This window comes from Hemiscyllium ocellatum, chromosome 37, assembly GCF_020745735.1.
Source record: "Hemiscyllium ocellatum isolate sHemOce1 chromosome 37, sHemOce1.pat.X.cur, whole genome shotgun sequence".
In the NCBI taxonomy this organism is placed as follows: Eukaryota; Metazoa; Chordata; class Chondrichthyes; order Orectolobiformes; family Hemiscylliidae; genus Hemiscyllium; species Hemiscyllium ocellatum.
This window is the reverse complement of record NC_083437.1, coordinates 23,874,489-23,896,552: the sequence shown is the minus strand read 5'-3', so window position 1 is coordinate 23,896,552 and position 22,064 is coordinate 23,874,489. Positions and strand designations below refer to the sequence as shown.

Below are 22,064 nucleotides of genomic sequence, written 5' to 3'. Positions count from 1 at the left end.
GGAGGTTATTTAGGTAGGTCAAAAGCAAATAATTTTCTCTTCTAGAAACGAGAATAGCACAGTTCACGGAAAGCTCAATCACTTCAGTGCAAAAGTTTAGCCTGTGAAACTTCCAGACCAGAAGTGTTTGGTTACAAATTGGCCAATCATTAAAAGACCGAGCAAGTGTAATCTTTGAGTTTCTTCAGCATTCATATAAAATAACTTTACAGCTCACAAGGCAGAATTGGGAAGAAACAGTGATGTCAATCTGAAAGATGCGGTATAGAACAATAATGTCTCTGGAATTGGATCACTATACATCGATAGTGAATGGATGAGGCTTTATTTTGCTGTGTTATAAGATTGTTCAAATTTTGTTCTATGTTTGGAAAGCATTTTTTTTTCTTTTAAGTGATTAAGTTTTGTTTTATTGTTAAAGGAAATCTGCAGTCTTGAGTGACTATGTTTTAGTGAATGGTAAGTAATTAAAAGTATGGGACTTAACAGTTTTCATTCTGGGATCTGACTTCATAGAATTCCTACAGTGCAGAGAGAGGCCAATCAGCCCACCGAGTTTGCACCAACCCTCTTCCTACCCTAACCCTCTAACCTCACATTTACCATAGTTAACACAGTCAGCCTTGACATCCCTAGATATTGTGGGGAAATTTCCCACAGCTAATCCATCTAAGCTACACATCTTTGGACTACGGGAGGAAACTGAAGCACTCAGAGGAAACCCACACAGATATGAGGAGAATGTGCAAAGTCCACACAGACAGTCGCCCACAGATAGAGTTGAACTTGGGTCTCTGGCACTGTGAGGCAGCCGTGGCAATCACTGCCCAGTAGTACCATCTGCTGGTACTATAACACAGGCCTTTTCAAGCCACTCATTGAGCTGTGAATGTAGGAAGTCACCCTGCACCACAATCACATTCTCAAGTTACCGTTGGCTCACACTCCCATTCGAGGCAGACTGCAGTCAAACCTCAATTTTGTGTAATCATCCTCTTCTCTCTTGCAGTCCCTTTGCAAAGTGCTTTAATGTCTTGGATTTGCTTATGGTTCACCATTCAATTTGATGCTGCTTTTCCCGGAAGCTCACAGGATAATTTTTTTTATAATATATTTTTATTAAGCAAAAATAGATTTTTAAATACTACAACAAATACAAAACAATGCAATTCAAAACAGTACAAAAATAGTACAAAACTAAACTGAAATAATAAAAACAAATTCCCCAACCCACCCTCCTATACGAATGTATAAACATATACAGAGAAGTATAAAATTTTTTTAAAAACTAAACTAGCTATTTAACTAACTAAATAAATACCTAACAACAAATAAATAAATAGCAATAACTCAGCCCAGCCAAACAAAACACTCATACATTCACAGTTTCTCCTCCCTGGATATTGGACTCATGAAACACAATCGTTACGGCTATATAAAAGCCCTTGTTGGTGTGGCAGATAAATCTGTGTCCAGGTATTTCAAAAAGGGTTGCCATGTCTTGTAAAAATTCTCAGTTTTGTGGTGTACCATATTTGTGAGAAAATCCATGGGAATATGCTCCATAACAATCTTCCGCCAACCCGACAGACCTGGGGATTTTCGGATATCCAACCGCACAGAATGTAAGAATATTGAAAAGTTTTGCCTTATGCGAGTCTGCAGGAAATACAATGGGTTGGCCCAAAAGGAACGAAATAGGGTCCTTCTCCACCCCTACACCTAAAACCCTCTCCATTGCACCCATCACAGCGCTCCAATACATTTGAAGCCTGTCACAAGACCAAAGATAATGGGTAAGAGTACCCATACAGACCTGGCACTTGGGACATGCTGAAGATACCCCTGGTTTAAATTTTGACAAACGGTCTGGGGCTAAGTGGACCCTGTGGAGAATCTTCAACTGTAAAGCATGGGTCCTATTGCAAATTGATATCTTCCTTGCATTTTCCCAAATATCCTCTCATTCCTCTGAAGAAACTTCAACACCCAGCTCTCTTTCCCACATCTTGCAGAGTCGATCAGACTCATCTGAGATGGTACCCCCCCAATTGGAGATATAGAGTACTGATAGAGGGTGGACTCTTAGCCCTTAGTACCCCTCTTTCTATGTCAGATTTGTAGGGATCAGTCAAAAGTGTGGTCCTTTTTGAATAAAATCCCTAACTTGAAAAAAACGAAAGAGGTCTCTACTAGGTAACTCGTACTTCCGTCCTAACTGATCGAAGGACATCATTACATCTCCCTCAAATAAATCACCCATGCAAGATATACCCCTAGCTGCCCAACGTTTAAATCCTGAATCTATCATAGCTGGTTGAAAACCCGGCATACCCACTAAAGGTGTAAACAAAGATGTTTTGCCAATATTACCTTCCCTCTGCCAAATTGCCCTCCATGCTTTAACAGTATTGATGACTATTGGGTTATGGCAATATTCCCTAACTGTCCTCACCTTGTCCAAAAACAGCAAACTGGTAAGGGGGCACCTTGCCTGGGAGACTTCGATATCTAGCCATATTGAAAGAGGGTCCCCACAAACCCAATCACTTACGTAGGTCAAAAGCGAGCTTAATTGGTAATTTTTAATGTCCGGAAGGTCTACTCCCCCCAATCTGTGAGGCAACTGCAGTTTGGCTAATTTAATGAGGGACCGTTTACGGTGCCAGATAAAGGAGCTGAACCAACTGTTTAGTCTCCTGAGTGTTTGTTTATTGAAAATCAGGGGGAGCATCCGTATAGGGTATAACAAACGAGGGAGAATATTCATCTTAATAAGCGCTAACCGACCCAACCATGAGACTGGAAGTCCTTCCCATCTTTGGAGATCTTGTTTAATTTTTTCAAATAATTGAGTAAAATTGGCTTTGAACAGCCAATCTAGAATATGCCCAAATACACAAAACCCTCCTGTGACCACCTAAATGGGAATCTATGGTCACTCTCAAGAGCCAACTCTTTTGTAAGACCACCCATAGGCATAGCCTCTGATTTAGCAAAATTAATCTTATACCCTGAAAAAGCGCCAAACGCGTGATTGCATTGTATCAGGCAAGGCATTGAAACTGCTGGATTTGTCAAGAAAATTAGAACATCATCTGCATACAGCGAGACCTTACGTAATTTTGACCCCACTTCTGGAGCTGATATATTGAGATCCCCACGAATGGCCTCCGCCAACGGTTCAATCATCAAGGTAAAAAGTAATGGTGAAAAGGGACAGTCCTGCCGGCTGCCCCTAGAAATATTAGAATTACTTGATCGTACCCCGTTGGTAATAACCGCAGTGAGAGGTACACTGTAGAGAACCTTTACCCATCTTATGAAAACTTCGCCCAGACCAAACTGGTCTAGAGCATAGCTAAGGTACGGCCACTCAACTCAGTCAAATGCCTTCTCTGCATCTAAAGAAATCACCAATCCCTGTATTGACTGCTGTTAGCATGCTTGAATTATGTTAAGCAGTCTCCTAATGTTATTGGAGGATCTGCGACCCTTTATGAAGCCCATCTGATCCTCTTTAATAATAGACGGTAACACAGTCTCCAGCCTTAACGCAAGAGCCTTAGAGAGGATCTTAAAGTCCACATTTAAGAGTGAGATGGGCCTGTATGAAGCACAGTCTTCCGGATCCTTCCCTTTTTTAAGGATAAGTGAAATATTGGCCTCTCTCAGAGATGGTGGGAGACAAACATGACTGTATGAATCATTAAACATATTCAGCATCGGGTCTGATAGTATACTTATAAATTCCTTATAGAATTCACTGGGAAGTCCGTCAGGACCAGGCACCTTTCCACTCTGAAGCTGCCTCACAGCTTCCTGCACTTCTTGCTCTGATAATGGGGCATTGAGAAAGGACTGTTGTTCGGGAGGCACACCCGGGAGCTTCAGATCTCTAAAAAAGGATCCTATTTCGGCCTGCCCCTCCTCACAATTCTCAGACTGATATAACTTCGAGTAGAATCTCTGGAATGCCACATTAATCTTTTTAGATTCACATGTTAGGTTCTCAGACCCTTCCCTAATCGCTGTAATGGTTTGTGGGGCAGTTCTCTTTCTGGCAAGGTATGCTAAGTATTTGCCTGGCTTGTCACCATGCTCGTATAACCTTTGCTTTGCAAAAGCCAGCTCCTTCTTTGCCATCTGCATGAGCACGGAATTTAGTGCCGACCGCAGTGCTGTAATCCTCTGTAGTTTGACCAATGAGGGTCTGTCAAAATAGGCCTTCTCGGCTACCTTCAACCGTGCTTCAAGGAGACGTTGCTGCTCACCTGTCTGCCGCTTCCTACTGGTGGAATATGAAATAACTAACCCTCTGGCATAAGCTTTGGCAGCTTCCCAGAGAAGAGATGAGTTATCAACCGAGCCTATGTTGATGTCTAGGAATGCCCGAAATTCCCTAGACAAATACTCCACAAACTTGCTGTCCATGAGAATAAAGGGGTCCATTCGCCAGTACCTTGAATCCACTGCAACATCCTTAATTTTAACTATGAGGTACACTGGAGCATGATCAGACATGGCAATATTACCAATCGTACAGGATGCCACCAGATCCAGGGTTACCACATCAATCCTCATGTGACATTTGTGCGGATTGGAGAAAAACGTGAAATCCCTACCTGTAGGGTGGAGACACCTCCAGACGTCCACCAATCCTAATTCCCCACACAAACCCAATAACTGTTTAGTTTGTGCTGAGGGTATCGAGGGACCTTTAGGCAACCTGTCTACTGTGGGGTCCATGAGGCAGTTAAAATCTCCCCCTATAATGATGTGCTGAGACTTGAGACTTATCAGTTTAGAAAAAGCATCTACCAAGAATTTAAGAGGATGAGCTGGGGGACAATAAACATTTAAAAAGCCATATTCTTCCCCATTTATCAAGGCTTTAAGAATTACAAACCTCCCATATATGTCTTTAACACATTCCAACAATTTAAATGAGAGATTTTTCCTAAACAATATAGCCACTCCCCTACTTCTGGTATTAAATGATGAAAAATAAACTCGGTCAAAGCCATTCTGCTGTAATTTCAGATGCTCCTTGTCACCCAAATGTGTCTCCTGTAACAAAGCAATATCCACCTTCTCCTTTCTAAGACTCAAGAGTACCTTCTTCCTCTTAATTGGTGAGTGACTTCCCTTGATATTCCAGGTACACCATTTAATCAAATCATTAGCCATAATCTTCTGCAATTATCTTTAAATTCCAGAGAGGAGGAACCCGAACCACAAATTGCTGAGCCTTAGTGTCACATGATCCACCAAATATAAAAACTACATAAACTAAAACCACTACATTTAACAAAAATACAAAATTATTAAAAATAAAAAACAAAAAACCAGAAAACAAACCAACATATCAACCGCCAATAGCGCTGAGTAAGGGAACTCACCCCCTGCCCGGAGGGGAAAACTACCCGTCCTGAACTGCCCATAAATAGGCATCTAACCATCTCAACCACCTTCACTTCTCCCGGCTAGAGCCGCATCGCAAGCACAAGCTAAAAAGAATAAACACCCCATAGAATATCAATATGAAGTAAAAAAAAAATTCTTTTATAAAAAAAACTGTGGGAATAAATACCCCACCCATCCTTTGGGATGTCCTAACTTAGAAATTTAAAATGTACATCTTAACCACCGCCAGACATAGTTTGAACCAAATTATTATCAATAGAGGTAACAAAAAGGGGAAAAACAAAGCTCCAACCGGATTTCCTCCATTTCTTTTACAGAATGATAAATGCATACCCAAGCAACGATATTTATACATACTACAATTGCTTAACTTAGGTTAGTTTGTCCACAAAGTCTCTTGCCTTCTCCGATGTGTCAAAGAGATGCATGGATCCATCTAAGGTGATCCAAAGCGCTGCTGGATATCTCCGGGAGTACTGAATCCCAAGCTCCTTCAATCTTCTCTTGACACCATCATACGATTTTTGTTTCTGGATCATCGCCACTGAAAAGTCCTGAAAAAACATGATCTTAGACCCCTCGTAAATTAGGGCCTTTGGATCCTTCCCCTAGAGTCTGGAAGCCTCCATGACTCTCTCCTTATCCCGGTAATGATGGAACCGCACCAGGAAAGGATGAGGGCGTTGACCCAGGCCTGACCTCCGTGCTGCGATCCAGTGAGCCCTCTCTATCTTCAATCCTCTCATGCCAGTCTCCAAGCCAAGGAATTTCGGAAGCCAATCTTCAACAAATTCCACAGGCCACTCACCTTCCTTACCTTCAGGCAGACCAATGATCCGAATATTTTTTCTCCTGCCCCTGTTTTCAAGATCATCCACTTGGTCACGCAAATTATGAACCTGCGTCTTCAGGGCTTGGATCTTTTCTTGAATGAACTGGCATCAGCTTCCACCGCTGTGACCCTGTGCTCCACCTCATCCGTGCTCTTCTCCAGGTCTCCCAGCTGCTGCTCATGCTTCTGGAGCATGAGAGAGACTGGAGCCAGCTTCTCTTCAATCTGTTTCCCCAACATTTTGCGAGATTTCGAGAGCTGGTTCACCAGGTCCTGGAGAGTAATCTGCTCTGAGGCTGCTGCAGGCTGAGCTGCAGGCCCGGCCTCAGATGCTCCTCCTCCATTTTTAGGCATTTCTGGACAGCTGAAAATACAGGTAAGTCAATTTTTCGATGTTTCTTGGGGCTCCACAATCTTTCCAACACCCCAAGAAATCCTGATGACCTGGGTGGGTTAAAGGATGTCCTGCTCCTGCTGCGATGCGAAGCTCTGCCGTGTCATCTTCTCAGATCGCCGCCATCTTAGAGCCCCTCCACAGGATAGTTTAATTTTCTCTGTCAGCCTTGGTTCCAAAGTGAATGATTCACAGATGAACTGTTGTTTATAACTCCAAACTGTGGTCTTCCTTTTTCAATTAACAATTGAACCAGTTTCACAAACATCTGACAGCCAGATGATCTGCAGCTAACGCAGCCATGTTAGGATTAACTCTACCTTAACCCAGAAAACATAAAGGGTCATTTCCTAGCAGAGGACCTCAACACCTGACAGCACAAATGCTGCATATTTTCCAACTTCTGAAACTGCTGGTTCAAACAGCAAGCACACTGTAATTTTCAAAGATTTTTACTGAGTGAAATAATGCACCAGGAGAGAGGTTGAGAACAGGCCAAACAAGGACAGTATATTCACTGACTGGGCAGACATCTCACTGTCGTAAAGCTCCAGCTGCTCACTGCTCAACATTATGGCAGGCTAGGAAACTTCAAGAGGTCAATCAGCAGTGTGCCAGCTACGGCTCAGCTGGTAGTGCTCTTGCCTCTCAGGCACAAAGTCCTGGATTCAAGTCCCGTTCCACGGCTTGAGCACAAAGATCAAGGCTGTTACCCCAGTGCAGTACTGAGGGAGGGCTGTTCAATGAGATGTTGAACCTCAGGCCCATGTCTAGTAGTTGTAAAAGCTCTCATGGCATTGCATAGAACATAGAACCGTACAACACAGGAACACGCCCTTCGGCCCATGACACCAACTTAAACTAATTCCTTCTGCCTGTCCTTGGTCTGTATCCTTTCACTCCTTGGATATTTATGGGCTTATCTAAAAGTCCCTTAAAAGCCCTTATTGTATCTGCCTCCACCACCATCTCTGGCAGCATTTTCCAGACTCTCTGTGTAAAAGATTTGCCCCCTACATCTCCCTTGAAATTTCCCCCTCTCACCTTAAATGCATACATACAGGAAGCATATGGGAATTCTCCCTGGTGGCCTGTCTGATATTTATCTCTCCATCACAGAAAATGGATGATCAACATCACGATGGCGTGTATTGGATCTTGTTATGCAGAAACTAGCTGCTGCAGTTCCACCATTACACCACTTCAAGAGTACTTCATTGGTCTAGCATTTCAATGGCTGTGTAAGATCCTTTGTTAAGTGCAGGCTTTTACTTTTAGTTTAGGAGCACGAGGAAGCAAGGATCGAGGCATAAGAGTTAGAGGTTGAAATGCGTCCCTTTAAAATTCTGTTACCAGCAAAATGGGAAGTTGTTGGTAACAGTTTGTGTCTGTGGTATTATCTGTTGGACTCAATTTTTCATCATTACTCTTTCAGGGAGAGGTTCACAGCTCTGGCCAACAGCTCAATATCAACCCCACCCCAAAGGTAGGTTAAAAAAAAGTAAAACTGGTGAATACAATAAAATACTGTACAGGAATAGGCACTTCAGATCCCCTGATTACGCAAGTTGCTAATCCTTATTTAGACCAGCTACGTATTGGCCACGCACGGGTTCCTTCTCAAGAATGAGACAAACTGAAATGACTCATGATGTATACATCAAGATGGAGGTCCAATATGACCAAAATATTCCAAGTATTAAACAAAAACTTGAAGAACTGCAGATGCTGTAAGACAGACACAGACATCACTGGAAAAACTCAGCAGGTCTGGCAGCATCTGTGGAGAGACATCAGAGTTAACGTTTCAGGTCGAAGGATCACTGGACCCAACATGTTAATTCTGATTTCTCTGCACAGATGCTGGCAGACCTGCTGAGCTTTTCCAGTAATTTCTGTTTTTGTTACATTCCAAGTGTTAATAGTTCATTTTTATTGCTTCTCCTTCTGAGAAATAAAGCTAGAAATTTCAGATGTTGGCCCTGAATAAAACTTGTTGAAATCAGTTCTTCATTGGTTGGCATCTCTCTCAAGTTTCTGGTTGTGCATTTTCCTCATGACCGAGACTCCACAGCGAGACGACACAGGGGGCTGTTCCGAAACAAAGGCAGCGTATCTGCTCTGTAATAACTCACAAAGTTTGAAAATTCTGATTGAGCCTAGTCTCTGCCACTCAATCCCAGAGAGGTGTCACTCCACCACACTGCTAAGCATAGTCAAAACATCAACGTGTCTTATCGCACCTTGCTTCATAAAGTGCTAACGGTTGTATGCTGAAGAATGAAAGGGTTGTGCAGATGCACTCTGAAATAAAATTGTGTATTTCCCATCTTGGGCTTGTGGCAGATTAATAAAAGACATTTCCTTCCTGTGTGGCACGGTCGCTCAGTGGTTAGCACTGCTGCCTCACAGCCTGGCCAACTGTCTGGAGTTGACACATTCTCCCCATGTCTGCGTGGGTTTCCTCCAGGTGCTCCGGTTTCCTCCCACAGTCCAAAGATGTGCAGCTCAGGAGAATTGGCCATGCTAAATTGCCCATAGTGTTAGGTGCATTAGTCAGGGGTAAATACAGGGTAAAGGAATAGGTCTGGGTGGGTTACTCTTCAGAGAGTTGGTGTGGACTTGTTGGGCCGAAGGGCCTGTTTCCATACTGTAGGGAATCAACCTAATCCAATAAAAGCAAAGAAAGCTCCTGTATCTAGGGAAAAGTCTGCTCCACAGAATTCCCTACAGTGTAGAAGCAGGCCATTCAGCCCATTGAGTCCATATTGACCTTCCAAAAAGCATCCCACCCTATCCCATGGATGATCCATCCAACCTGCATTTTATGGACAATTTAGCACCTGTACATCTGTAAACTGAGAGAGGAAACCAAGGAAAACACACAGGGAGAATGTACAAACTCCACACAGACAGCCACCTGCAGGTGGAATCAATCCCAGGTCCCTGGTGCCATGAGGAGCAGTGCTTACCACTGAGCCACTGTGCTGCCCTCTATAAATGCTAGGTGTAAACATTGGGTGTAATCTATAAATGTTGCATGTAACAAACCATTGACAGTACTCAGACAAATGTTCAAAATTAGTTTCTATTTTACTAGACTATTTCTTGACTGAAACACCATGATTTAACCCCAAGCTCTCCCAATTCTTCTGCTCCTCCACAAGCATCTCTTCCAATCACAATGTCATAATATAATCACTTCGCTCTGCCCACAAGCACACATTCATCAGTCCCTTCTGTGCACAAACTATACTCTGCTGTGACTTGGTTATGACTGGAGTGTACAGCTTTGCCAACTGCTTTCACACTGAAGGTTTTTACTTTTGCACAGCTTATTGTGAACCCCCTCCCAGTGGGCAATCGTGAAAAGCTGCCTTGCAGTTCTGCACTATCTGTTAGAGAGCTACACACTAACTCACTCTCATTCTTTCCATTATTGTGTTCAACTTTTCCTGCAGAAATGGAGGTAAGATCCAAATCCTGCCATCACTGGACAAACTGCCTCAGCCAAAAAATGCACAGGGAAGACTCAGAGAGGTGCTGGCAGTCAGGCTATGAGTAGGACGGTGTTACTTCTCTTATCGTTTCTCCCTTGTCAAGCCACCAAACAGACCATGTGACAACCTGCTGCTACACTGAACTGCTACTCACCTGCTAGTGCTTCCCTTTAGCATTATGTGAAAATAACTGCACATCTGCCTTTTGTCAAGGCCCTTTAGACATTCAGGACCAAAACACACACGGGCTAAATGGTGAGAGAAACAAATCTCCCAGAAAAGGATAAACAGCCATTCTGGCACTTCCAGAACATATACCTCAGCCCACGTGCTATCATTAATGGGTGATGTATTCACCATAAGTGAACAGGGTGCAGTTATACAAGAGGGTAGGCCAGGACATGTTCGCTAGATGCCAATCTCACTCTATTTCTACTGAAGATTTTCACAAATGCACATTTGGCATGTGCAGTCCTGCTGTGGCCTAGCCATTGGTAAATGCCAAGATGTCCAACCAGGGAGCTTCCGCAATTTGTTGCAGGGGTCCACTAACAGCTTGCATTCAGTTCTACACATGATATCGCCTTGAAGTCATCCCCAAGTGGAGTCTCCCTCAGTGGAAATCTGCATTTAGGCTTCTCTTGCAGTGGTCTCCTGAACCAGTTGTGGTATCTCAAATGGATACTCGAAATGGCACCATTCTGGGCTCCATAATCCCCTTTGTTTTGGATATGATGCGTGAACATTATTAACTAGAGACCTGAGTACATTGGAGATCTTCTGGAGTCTGCTGTCTTGCAGATGAGTGAAAGTGCTCAGTAGCAACCCCATGGTGGTGGGTATCACACAATGGGACTGCCAGATGCTGCCCTGGCTCAGGACAACAGATTTGACCCCTCAACCACACCTGCCCTGGTGCCATCAAACCAAGTGTGCCAGACTGCACTGGTAATGGTCTTAGTGGAATAATTACATGTAAAAGAAGCAAAATCTGCCTTATTGTCCCATAACAAAAACCGAAAGAACTGCGGATGCTGTAAATCAGAAATGAAAACAGAAATTGTTGGAAAAGCTCAGCAGGTCTGGCAGCATCTGTGGAGGGAAATCAGAGTTAATGTTTTGGGTCAGTGATGCCAGACCTGCTGAGCTTTTCCAACAATTTCTGTTTTCATTTCTGATTTACAGCATCCGCAGTTCTTTTGGTTTTTACTTATCAAAATCTCTCCTGGTACTGAAAGCCCACTGCTTATAAATGTGTTTATTCTTGTTTGGTCAAGCTTGCAGTATCTTTCTAAGCATCCAATTGGAGAGTGGGTAGAAAATTATACATTCCTTTACAAAAATCATATTACATTACATGTGCCTGGCATCAGATTCGTATAATTTTCTCGGCATCGCAATTGCTTTGACACATTTCTGTACTATTTACTAACGGCTGGAGATCAGCATGTCAATTCCTGGGGACAAGAGAAGACAGGTTCATACCAGACCTCCAGCAGATCCCATTACCTTGACCAACAGAGTGTAATTGTGTTGCCTTTCACAATGAAGTGCAATATGATCAAGTGAAACCCAGTTATTATCATACCATTTTATTTCATAATCTGCTCATTAACAACTTCAAAACGTGAAACCATTTAATCTCCACTGCATTCTCAGAATGTGCTTTGATTTAATTACAAAAGTTCCTCTTTAATGTGAAGACTTCTCTAAGTGATAACAAGTTAGCCAAGCAACAAACCTGATTACACCAACGCAGCGAAATCCTTTTCCATGTAACAATATGAATGTCATGACATTAACTTCATTCATTGCCATGGGAATAGCTCAGACTATTGCTTTAATCCCTTAATTTCACAAACACACATATCTATCCAGCAAAGACGTTCTCAGTTCCCTATGCAGTAAATTTCTGTAGATCAAATTCTGTTTCAACTTTTTCCCAAAATGCATGATGGTAACATGATTGGAAAATTCAACAGGACAAAATTCATGTTGTTTGTTTTACATTCATTGTAACCCATGAAGAGATTTTTAATTTAACCTATTTTCCTAATCATCCTGTTCAGAGATGTTATCACACATCTCTGGAGCAGGTGGTACTTGAACCCAGGCCTGGGGTATGGGCATTACTATTGTGCTACAAGAGGGTCCCTATTAACAGGTTTTTAAAAGTTCATTGGGATAGATCTTGAATAAATTGGGTAACGATATCAAGAGTCTTACATCTGAAACTAATCAAGTTCAATAAACCAAATTTAGTAATTGGTCAAGTTCATTTCCTTCGATCCCTTGAAAAAATCTTGATCTTGCCACCCCAATTCTTATTGCTCTTGATATGACCAACTTGCATTTTAACCAATCTGCTACAGGTCTGGAGCCACACATGTCCCAGACTGGTAGACTGCCTTCCCTGAAGGATATGTGTTAAGCAAATGGGCTTTTAGAGCAATCAACAATAGCTATTCACTGTGAATAGCTATTCCATATTGTGAAACTGAATTCAAGTCCCATCATCTGCAATTGTGAGATGTAAAACCTCTCCCTCACAGCATTGGATTACTAGTTTGGTGACTGCTCCATGACACCATTATCCTTCTGTCACCTCACCAATGCCATACATTGCTGTTTTATTTATGGGCAAGATTGTGATTTTTCTTTACCCAATTGTTTATATATATCTTCACATTTCCTTGGTCCATGGGTTTTACTTGTACTTTCCTGCCACAAGAATATTTAGCTTTCTGATTCCAATAGATAAATGCATAGAAACATAAATTTCCAGAAAAGCGGGTCAGACTAGATACAGATCGGATCTATTACTTGGTTGGAAAGTCTAGGACCAAAGGACACGGTCTCAGGATTCAGGATTGGCCATTTAAGACTGAGATGAGGAAACAATTCTTCACTCAAAGGAAACTGGACCTGTGAAATTCTCTACCACAGAAAGCCAAGGAGACCTAGTCACAGAATAAATTTAATAAAGAAATAGATATTTTTTTAGATTATAAAGGTATCAAGGGGTATGGGGGGAATTGGGAATATGGCATTGAGATAAAGTATTATACTGAATGGTAGAGCAGGCTTAAAGGGTTGAATGGCCTGCACTTGCTCCAGGTTTCTATGTTTCTAAGAGATATTCAAATAAGTGGCTTAAAGCTTTCTTACCGCCTGGAAGTTCTGAAGCTCTAAGAGGGTCCTCTTGTCCACAATAACTATTCCCTTCAGTTTGCAGTGAAAAGCTTCCTCTACTCTTTTGTATGGACGGATGTCTTCAAATGGGAGAGAAGGTGGTGGACTCAAACTGGGATGGACCTCTGTCAGAATGGCTGCCCGTCTCTCTGCTGCTTCTGAGTAAGTAAGCAAAAATACTGAACTATGAATGTCAGACAAAATTACCTGAAAAGACCAGGAGGGAGTTGTGACTAAAGCACTGCATGATCTGCTTGATCCCCTGCCTGAACCAGAAAAAGTATGGTATTTACCAGGTCAATGTCCATGGATTGTAAAGCTGTTTATTATTATTTTGATGCCACAAAAGAACAGAAGTGGAATTTAGCAAAGCACAGATAACCCAAATGGGGGCCAATTATAAAATGGCAGGATTAGATCTTGTTCTTTACTCATCTCTGGACTTGTGCTGGTTGGCATTTTGCTTTAGGGTTACATTACCACTAGTCACATCAAGCTCAGTAAACACTTCAAACACTCGGTTCATGGTAAAAGCTCCTTTATCTCACATGTCCTAGAGAAATACCATCATTGAATCAAAATAAAACTCTTCTCAGAAGGCTCCCTTATTCCTGTCTTCACCTCCCCCTGCAATAAAAGCAGCTATACCACTTGCCTTCCTATTATCTGCTTGTTAACATTCTATACTCCTTGTGCGAGTATACTTCAGTCCCTCTGAGCACCAATGTTTAGAAATTTATTTCAAAAATGCACAACCTAGGTATTTGCATGACTTATGAAAATATAGAATAACAACTATCTATAGAAAACAATTTTAAAAATCTCAACATGGAGTTTATGGATTTTATTCTGCATTAAACACACTGGCCTGTTGATGGATTCCCCATCAGGAAATGACTGGATCACAAATGCACGGTTCAATGAGGTGCAACTGGTTGCCCTCATCTTCTGAAATTCCATTGAGATTTACCCACCCAGATACTCTAAGGCCGCAACCACATTTTGGGGCTAAATTATCGTTTTATATATACAAGGCAAATGCACCAAAACACAAATATCCACTGCATTACCATCAGCTTCCATTCACAATTTACAAATCCATCCTGACTCACCCCAATCAGTCCACATTGTTAAAGCTTTCACACTCCTCATCTTGTATTTATGTTTAGCTCAACTTGAGACAAGATTCCCTTAAAAGTGCCTGGCTTCTGTCCTCCCCCTTTGTTGAAGTCAGTTTAATTTTATTTCCAATAAATTGCACCCCTCTGAGCACTGGCACAATTCCTGCTTCCAACGTTTTATGAAAACATTCAGAGCCTCAGGTCTCTTCTTCCAAAAATACTCCAAATCTTGGAATGCACACCATTCCAGTCCAGTGACTTCTACCTACAGGGAGGTCATACTGTAATGGTGATGCCACTGGGCCAGTAAATCCAGAACCAGAGGCTAATATTCAGGGGGAACTGTAGCTGACAGCTAAGGTTTAAACTATTCTGAAAAGAACAGCTTCTGGAATTAAGACAAAAGCTGATCTAGTGGCAACCACTGTCAATTTTAACAACCCACTGAGTTCACTGCTGTCCTTTAGGGAAGGAAATCTGCCATCATTACCTGTCTGGCCTACATGCGACTCCGGGCCTATGGTTGCCTTTTAACTGACCACTGAACTGACCTCGAAAGCCAATCAGTAGGAGGGCAACTAAGGACAGGCAACAATTGCTGACTTTGCCGACGAGGCTCACACCCAACACAAGGGGTAAAAGAAAACCCCAGGCACCCCTCTCCAAAGCTTCTTTCCTGCTCAGAAGGGCAGGGACTTAAGACGTTCTGAGCAGCCATCGCTCAGTATGACTTTGTGACTTGTCTGAGAGCTATTTCAGTTTATCACCTCCTTCCCTTCTTCAGCATCAAGTGCTTTGGCCTGAACAGCCAAGTGTCTAAACACTGGTTATGGTGACAACTTGAATTTGAATGCCATCCTTGACTATTAGTTCCACCCAGACACTTTAAAAACCTTGCCACAGAGCAGCGGGACATGGGCGCAAACCTATAATTCTTTGTGGCCAGGTTTTGTTTCTAGTTGTGGAGGTGCCAAGTATGAAACTTGTGGTTTCCTTTCAGATGGGAAAAGTGAGTCACAGCAGCTGGGAGAACATTGTGCACACAGCAGAAAACAAGGCAATATGCTGTAACTTGTTATTATGCATAGAATTCCTTCTTAATCTGAATAGAAACCACAATAAAGACCATTCACCTAATCTACTGATAATACCACAACTATCACAAGAGACCAGCTCATTTTCTGAAGTGTCATATTTGAATCAGCAACTTTCTTTCGCCCTCCACAGATGCTGCCAGCTCTTGCTGAGTACTTGCAGCTCTCTCTCTTGTTATTCCAGGTTGTCACATGTGGGTTAAGGGAACAATGTACTTATTAAGGCAGGAGTTTCCCTGACAGGTTAATGGAGCAGGGTTTTCAGTTCTACATGCCATTGGACAACAGAGGTCAAAGGTGACCAGGACTGATTCCTGACCCATGTTGTTTGACAGTTGGTCAGTTGCTGTGAGACTGGAGGGGTGATCATTACAATTGAACTGATAAATTTGATACATAGGTTCAAAGTCAGATTCGATGGAGATATTCAATATTCAAACAGAATGGATTGGGAGAAACTATTTCCACTGTTAGAAGGGTCAAGGATTTAAGATAATTGGCAAAAGAAATAGAAATCTAGTAAAAAAAAACTTTTGTTTGCAGCATGCACTTTGAGAATGGAATGCACTGCCTGAGTGTGTAGTGAAGGCAGAATCAATCGTGGTCTTCAAAGAGAATTATGCCATTATTGCAAACAGAAAAATTTGCAGGGCAATGGGAAAACAGTGGGGATTCACACTGGCTATGTTGCTCCTGCAGAGGGCTGGCACAGACATGGAAGGCTGAATGTCCTCCTCTGTAATGCAGCCACTTCATGTGCCACTGGACTGGAGAGGAAGAGAAACGAGCTGGAGGTCGCAATCTGGATTATTGTCCGTTTCAGGTGGGGGGGGGACATCTTCAAAAGCTTTCTAGTCATACAAGAGCTTTTACCAGTATAGCATATCATGGACTGTCTCAAATATTGTTATCATACATCATGCAGCAGATATTGGGCAATTATTTACATGCCCATCACTAAAGCTGGATCCAATGCTGTCATTGATGCCACATCAAGAGTAACCATTTAAAACCTGAGACATGTCAGGAAGGTGGTCGTTAAACACAGCGTTAGTTGTCTGTTCTGACCTCAATTCTTTTCCTGTCACCTTAAGTTTCTGCTGAGTTTGACAAGCTGGTGAAGCAACCACCTGAACTATATGGACTGGGGGGGGGGGGGGGAGCGGGGAAGAGAGAGAGCGAGAGAGACCTCCATGGCATGTGAATAGGGAGCTGGGCAGGGAAACCCACCATGATTTCTGATTGGCTGCAGCAAGTTGGCAGCTGGTGGAAGGATGAAGAGACCAGTCAGTGAAGATGAAACTTTCCCCTGTGGGACCAGAATGGCAGTCTTGGCACTCACTCACTCTAGTTTCTGGCATTTTTCATCCAGCTGAACCCTTAACATTAAAATTCCCTCCTCACCAGGTACCAAGGAAACTGGCAGGCAGTCGAGGGGCACAGAGTCATTTGTTGGCAGCTACCCTACACTACCTTCTCAGCCAGTGAAGTTGTAGCGACACGTGGCCCTGAGGTTAAAAGTAGAGTTGGGGTAAGGTTTAGGAGAAGCTGCCAGTCCCAGTGTCCGGCCCACCATCAACAATGACGGTGATCAACTCAGATGAGACCTAAGTCCCATTTTTTTGCAATGGGGGCACAGAAATTGTTGAATTGCTATGACTTTAACAAACGAGGAGTTCTCAGCCCTCTGTTCCCATACAGTATTGCAACTGTCACTGAATGATCACTAATGAATGCAGATTCCTATACTCCATCCCATGTTGCAAATTTACATCTTTATGTGCCGTTTTAATGGCTGGGGAGGAAGACATAGACTTTTGGTCATATATCCAATCGTCAGTTTCGCTGGCTTCACAGGAATGGGCTTAGGCTAAGGAGGTTACAGAATGGATTTCCATCTCTGCAGTTTTATTAGTGTTCTTCTGTTGGCAATCCCTGTTCCAAGTGCGTGGAATGGATACATCCATAGCTTACCTCTTATCATATCTTTAAACTCGCGCAGCAGGAACTCCTGCGTGACCTCAGCTCCAGCCGGTCCAGGGGGTCCTGGCGGTCCTGGGGGTCCTGGTGGTCCAAAGAGGCTCGGCTTTGGAACAAGATATAGAGAATCGTCATTGGACAGTAATCCTGGTTCAGTGTGTGTGTGCAAACACCTTCTTCATCCAGTCCTTAGCAAACCGAGGTAAGCAAGTTTTGGGGTGAGTTTAATCCAAATCGTTTTGGATAGGAAAGCTACAGGATCAGGCAGGACACTGATGTTATAATATTGCACTCCAACAAGGTGAATGGAAACTTAAATCCAACAGGGTGTAAAATTCAGTATTACAACCAATCTCATCAGTCTCCCATTGGACAAACTAGGTTAAAAATTTCCTGAACCAATTTACAATGAAAATCACTTTAATTCATCTTCAACAACACAGTTTATTTTTGACATCTTAACAATATTAGTAAAGTGTATGGCATCTCTAAAGAACAGACTGGTTGTTTCTGCTCAGAGAAGAAGGACTTTAATAGATGTGTTCGAATCATGAGCAGCCTTAATGCAAGTGACAAATACCAGAGGACATTGGTTTAAGATGACTGGCAAAGGCAACAACAGTGAGAACAAAGCGTTTTTCTTTGTGCAGTCAATAATTAGAATTTGCAATGGAGTTTGGCTTAGCAGAGTCAATCATTGCTTTCAAAAGGCAATGAGATCATTATGTGAAGAGGAAAAAGCTGCAGGGCCTACACAGCAATGGAAGAGGAGTGGGACTAGCTGGGGACAGTTAGTATGGACATGATGGGTCAAATGGCCACCTTCTGTGCTGTACCTTCTATGATCTTAACAATGTAAGTATGAGCTCTCTTATTTGCTCATTTTACACAAGGAACATTTTACAAAATGTAATCTTTCATGAAATGTGGCAGGACCAGCATTTATTACCCGTGAGAACTGATCTGGAGAATGGGGTTAGCTGGTGCAGTCCTGGGGATGTAGGGACACCACCAGTACTGTTAGGAAAGAGGTTCCAGCAGATGGCCCAATGACAGAAAAGGAACTGTGACATATTTCCAAGTCAGGATGGTGTGAGGCTTGGAGGAGAGCTTTCAGGTGGTCTTATTCCCAGATATCTGCTCTTGTCCTTTTTTAATGGTGGAGCTCACAGGGTTTGGAAGGAAATGTCAAAGGTGGTTTGCTACATGTAAGGGCTTTAAAAAAATCGCACATTTATTATGAATTGAATTATCTCATTTCACTCAAAGCTACAGGTCTAACAATTGAATCAGAGAATATCTATGGCGCAGGAGGCCATTCAGCAAATTGTGCCTGTGCTGATTAAGAAGTGATACCCAGTCTCATCCCACCTCTGGCTTTTAGGTCACAGCTCAGCAAATAGACAACCATTTTAAATGTGGCTACAGTCTCTGCCTCCATGTTCCTCTCAGGCAACCCTCCTGGTTACATTCTTACAGCTCTCCTTTGCACAGTCTCCAGTGCACCGTTCCCGGACATGTGGTGACCAGAGCCCAAGCAGTACTCAAGCTGTGGTCTAACTATTGCTGGGCACAGTCGAGCAGAACCTCAATTAGAAGCAAAGTACTGTGCAGAACAGTCATAACAGACTTGTAGCATTAACCCTGTTTCTCTCTCCATAGTTGTGACCAGATCTGCTGAGTTTCAGTTTGTTTCCAATAGAACCTTGCTACTTTTGCTTTTCTATGCTTTGATTAATTAAGGAAATCATGCCATATGTCTTCTGAACCAACCTTTTCAACATATTCTGATACCTTTTAGGATCTTTGGACGTACACTCCAAGGTCTCTCTGTGCCTCTGCACTACTCAATATGCTCAAACATTGTAGATATTCCAATGTCTTGCTGGATCCCAAACTGCATTACCTCAGACTTCTCTGGACTGAATTCCATTTCCCGCTTTTCTGTCCAACTTACCCGACCATTTGTAAGTTCCTTCTCACTTCAAATGGCCAATTTCTGCATCATCTGCAAACTTTTGATTTTTCCTTGAGGTTTGTGAGACTTTGGAAAGGCAGTGGATGCAAGATCTTTAAATATTTTTAAGGCAGAGGTAGATGGAAGCTTGATTACTGAGGTGATGAAAGACTATTGGGGATATGCAGGAATATATAGTCGAGGTTAAAATCTGATCAGCCATGATTTTATTGGATGGTAGAGTAGGCTCAAAAGGTCAAGTGGCCTACTCTTGGTTCTTGTTCATTTGTTCTTTACCATGCATCCTATGTGTGTCTAAATCACAATAATAAACTGGAAAAAGCAAGGGGGCAAATATTGAGCCCAATCCAATTTACTGAACCCCTTGGATCGCAATGTTTGACTAAGCTGCCAGTTGAGGCCTTGCTCAAGTCAAAAGCCTAGCTAATGTTTAAGTGGACGACATCCACTGCATGTGGAAGAAAAAAATTAACTCGGCCAGGGTTCCCATACACAAGTGCCGTCAAACTACGCCTGCTAAATGTTGGGGCACGTAGATATGAGGATTGGCTTAAGCCGTGACATCATGCCACACTCACTGTTACAGCCCAAACACATTAGGCGAGGTACCTGATGTTCACAGAACCATAATCCAGTAGAGTTATAGCTTTGGGAGGAGGGAAGAATGCAAAAAAGCAGATGTAAAGACAAAAACAAATCATGAAAAATACCAATACTTTCTTCCGGTTAGCTTTGCACTTCTTGTTTTTCCTGACTCCATCTCGTTGCACAAATTTGATCCAGGATGAGTGTGGGTCCACTGGACGATGTTCTCGATTTTCTGGGAGCTAGAAATAAACAAACAAATTATCTCTCCAGGCAGTAGGGTAGCCTGGGTATGACAGAAGCCTGTTAGCCATTTTCTCAGCTGGTGTTGTACTGCTGTTTGCTAAAAATAGTGTCAAGTAATCAAAACAAAAAACTGGGGCCCATTGCTTCATAGGTATTAACAATATCACTTCAGCTGAAAAGATACGGTTCATAAATGCTGCGCATCTATACAGTTTGTTACTTTTTTTTGCTTACGTGGTCATGTCATATATTATTTCCCCTTCTTCTCGCAATGCAGATCACAGTTACTCCCGAGGGAATGTCTCACAGATGTTTGCTTCCTTTACCAACTGGTTATTTGTAATAAATGAACCAGAACAGCAAGAGGCAACAAGCCTTCTTTATTCATCACTAGTGTCACCAGAATTTATTGCCCATTGCTGATTATGGTCGAGTAGGTGGTGATGAGCTACCTTCTTGAACCACTCCAGTCGCTGCGTGGTATATGTGTGCTGTTAGGCACAGTACCTTGCTCTGCATTGGCTTACAATGTTTCCAAAAAAATTGCACAGCCTCTCTAAGGATCCACCTGTACCTATTGCCAAGTCCATATGTTCACTTCCAGTGTCTCCAGCTGCTGTCACACACAGAGCTCAGAGGTCCACCCAGCAGCTGCAGAAATTACTTGGAACACTGGAGCTGGATTTGATTACTGGGGGTCTATATTGGGCTTTTGCAAAGGGCAGTTAATAACCAAACAACCTGGGAAAGAGGGCAGATTTCCTTCCTTCAAGTACCATTAGTGAACCGGATGGACTTTAAGAGAATTCAGTACCTTCATGATCATCGGGCTTTCTAAATTCCAGATTTAGAACATAGAACATAGAAAAATACAGCGCAGTACAGGCCCTTTGGCCCTCGATGTTGCACCGATCCAAGCCCACCTAACCTACACTAGCCCATATCCTCCATATGCCTATCCAATGCCAGTTTAAATGCCCATAAAGAGGGAGAGTCCACCACTGTTACTGGCAGGGCATTCCATGAACTCACGACTTGCTGACCAAAGAATCTACCCCTAACATCTGTCCTATACCTACCACCCCTTAATTAAAAGCTATGCCCCCTCGTAATTGCTGACTCCATACGTGGAAAAAGGTTCTCATGGTCAACACTACCTAAACGCCTAATCATCTTGTACACCTCTATCAAGTCACCCCTAAACCTTCTTTTCTCCAATGAAAACAGCCCCAAGTGCCTCAGCCTTTCATCATACGATCTTCCTACCATACCAGGCAACATCCTGGTAAACCTCCTCTGCATCCGTTCCAGTGACTCCACATCCTTTCTATAGTATGGCGACCAAAATTGCACACAATACTCCAGATGCGGCCGTACCAGACTCTTATACAACTGCAACATGACCTCAGGACTCCGGAACTCAATTCCTCTACCAATAAAAGCCAGTACGCCATATGCCTTCTTCACAGCACTATTTACCTGGGTGGCAACTTTCAGAGATCTGTGTACATGGACACCAAGATCCCTCTGCTCATCCACACTACCAAGTATCCGACCATTAGTCCAGTACCCCATCTTCTTGTTACTCTTACCAAAGTGAATCACTTCACACTTACCTACATTGAACTCCATTTGCCACCTTTCTGCCCAGCTCTGCAGCTTATCTATATCCTGCTGTAAACTGCCACATTCTTCCTCACTGTCAACAACTCCAC

General features: G+C 42.7%; 1 protein-coding gene across 3 annotated transcripts in view; it reads right to left on the bottom strand.

Moving 5' to 3' along the window:
• c1qtnf12 (C1q and TNF related 12) overlaps positions 1–22,064 on the bottom strand; it is a 91,933-nt gene that overhangs the window by 37,600 nt on the left and 32,269 nt on the right. For 2 of the 3 annotated variants that reach the window (XM_060852123.1, XM_060852125.1), the window contains 3 exons: positions 20,229–20,345; positions 17,535–17,646; positions 13,322–13,503 (listed from right to left, as the gene is read on the bottom strand). In XM_060852123.1, the coding sequence (XP_060708106.1) occupies positions 13,322–13,503; positions 17,535–17,646; positions 20,229–20,345 (411 nt within the window). The remainder of the gene's footprint in view (positions 1–13,321; positions 13,504–17,534; positions 17,647–20,228; positions 20,346–22,064) is intronic. The other variant, XM_060852124.1, reaches the window with a different exon arrangement.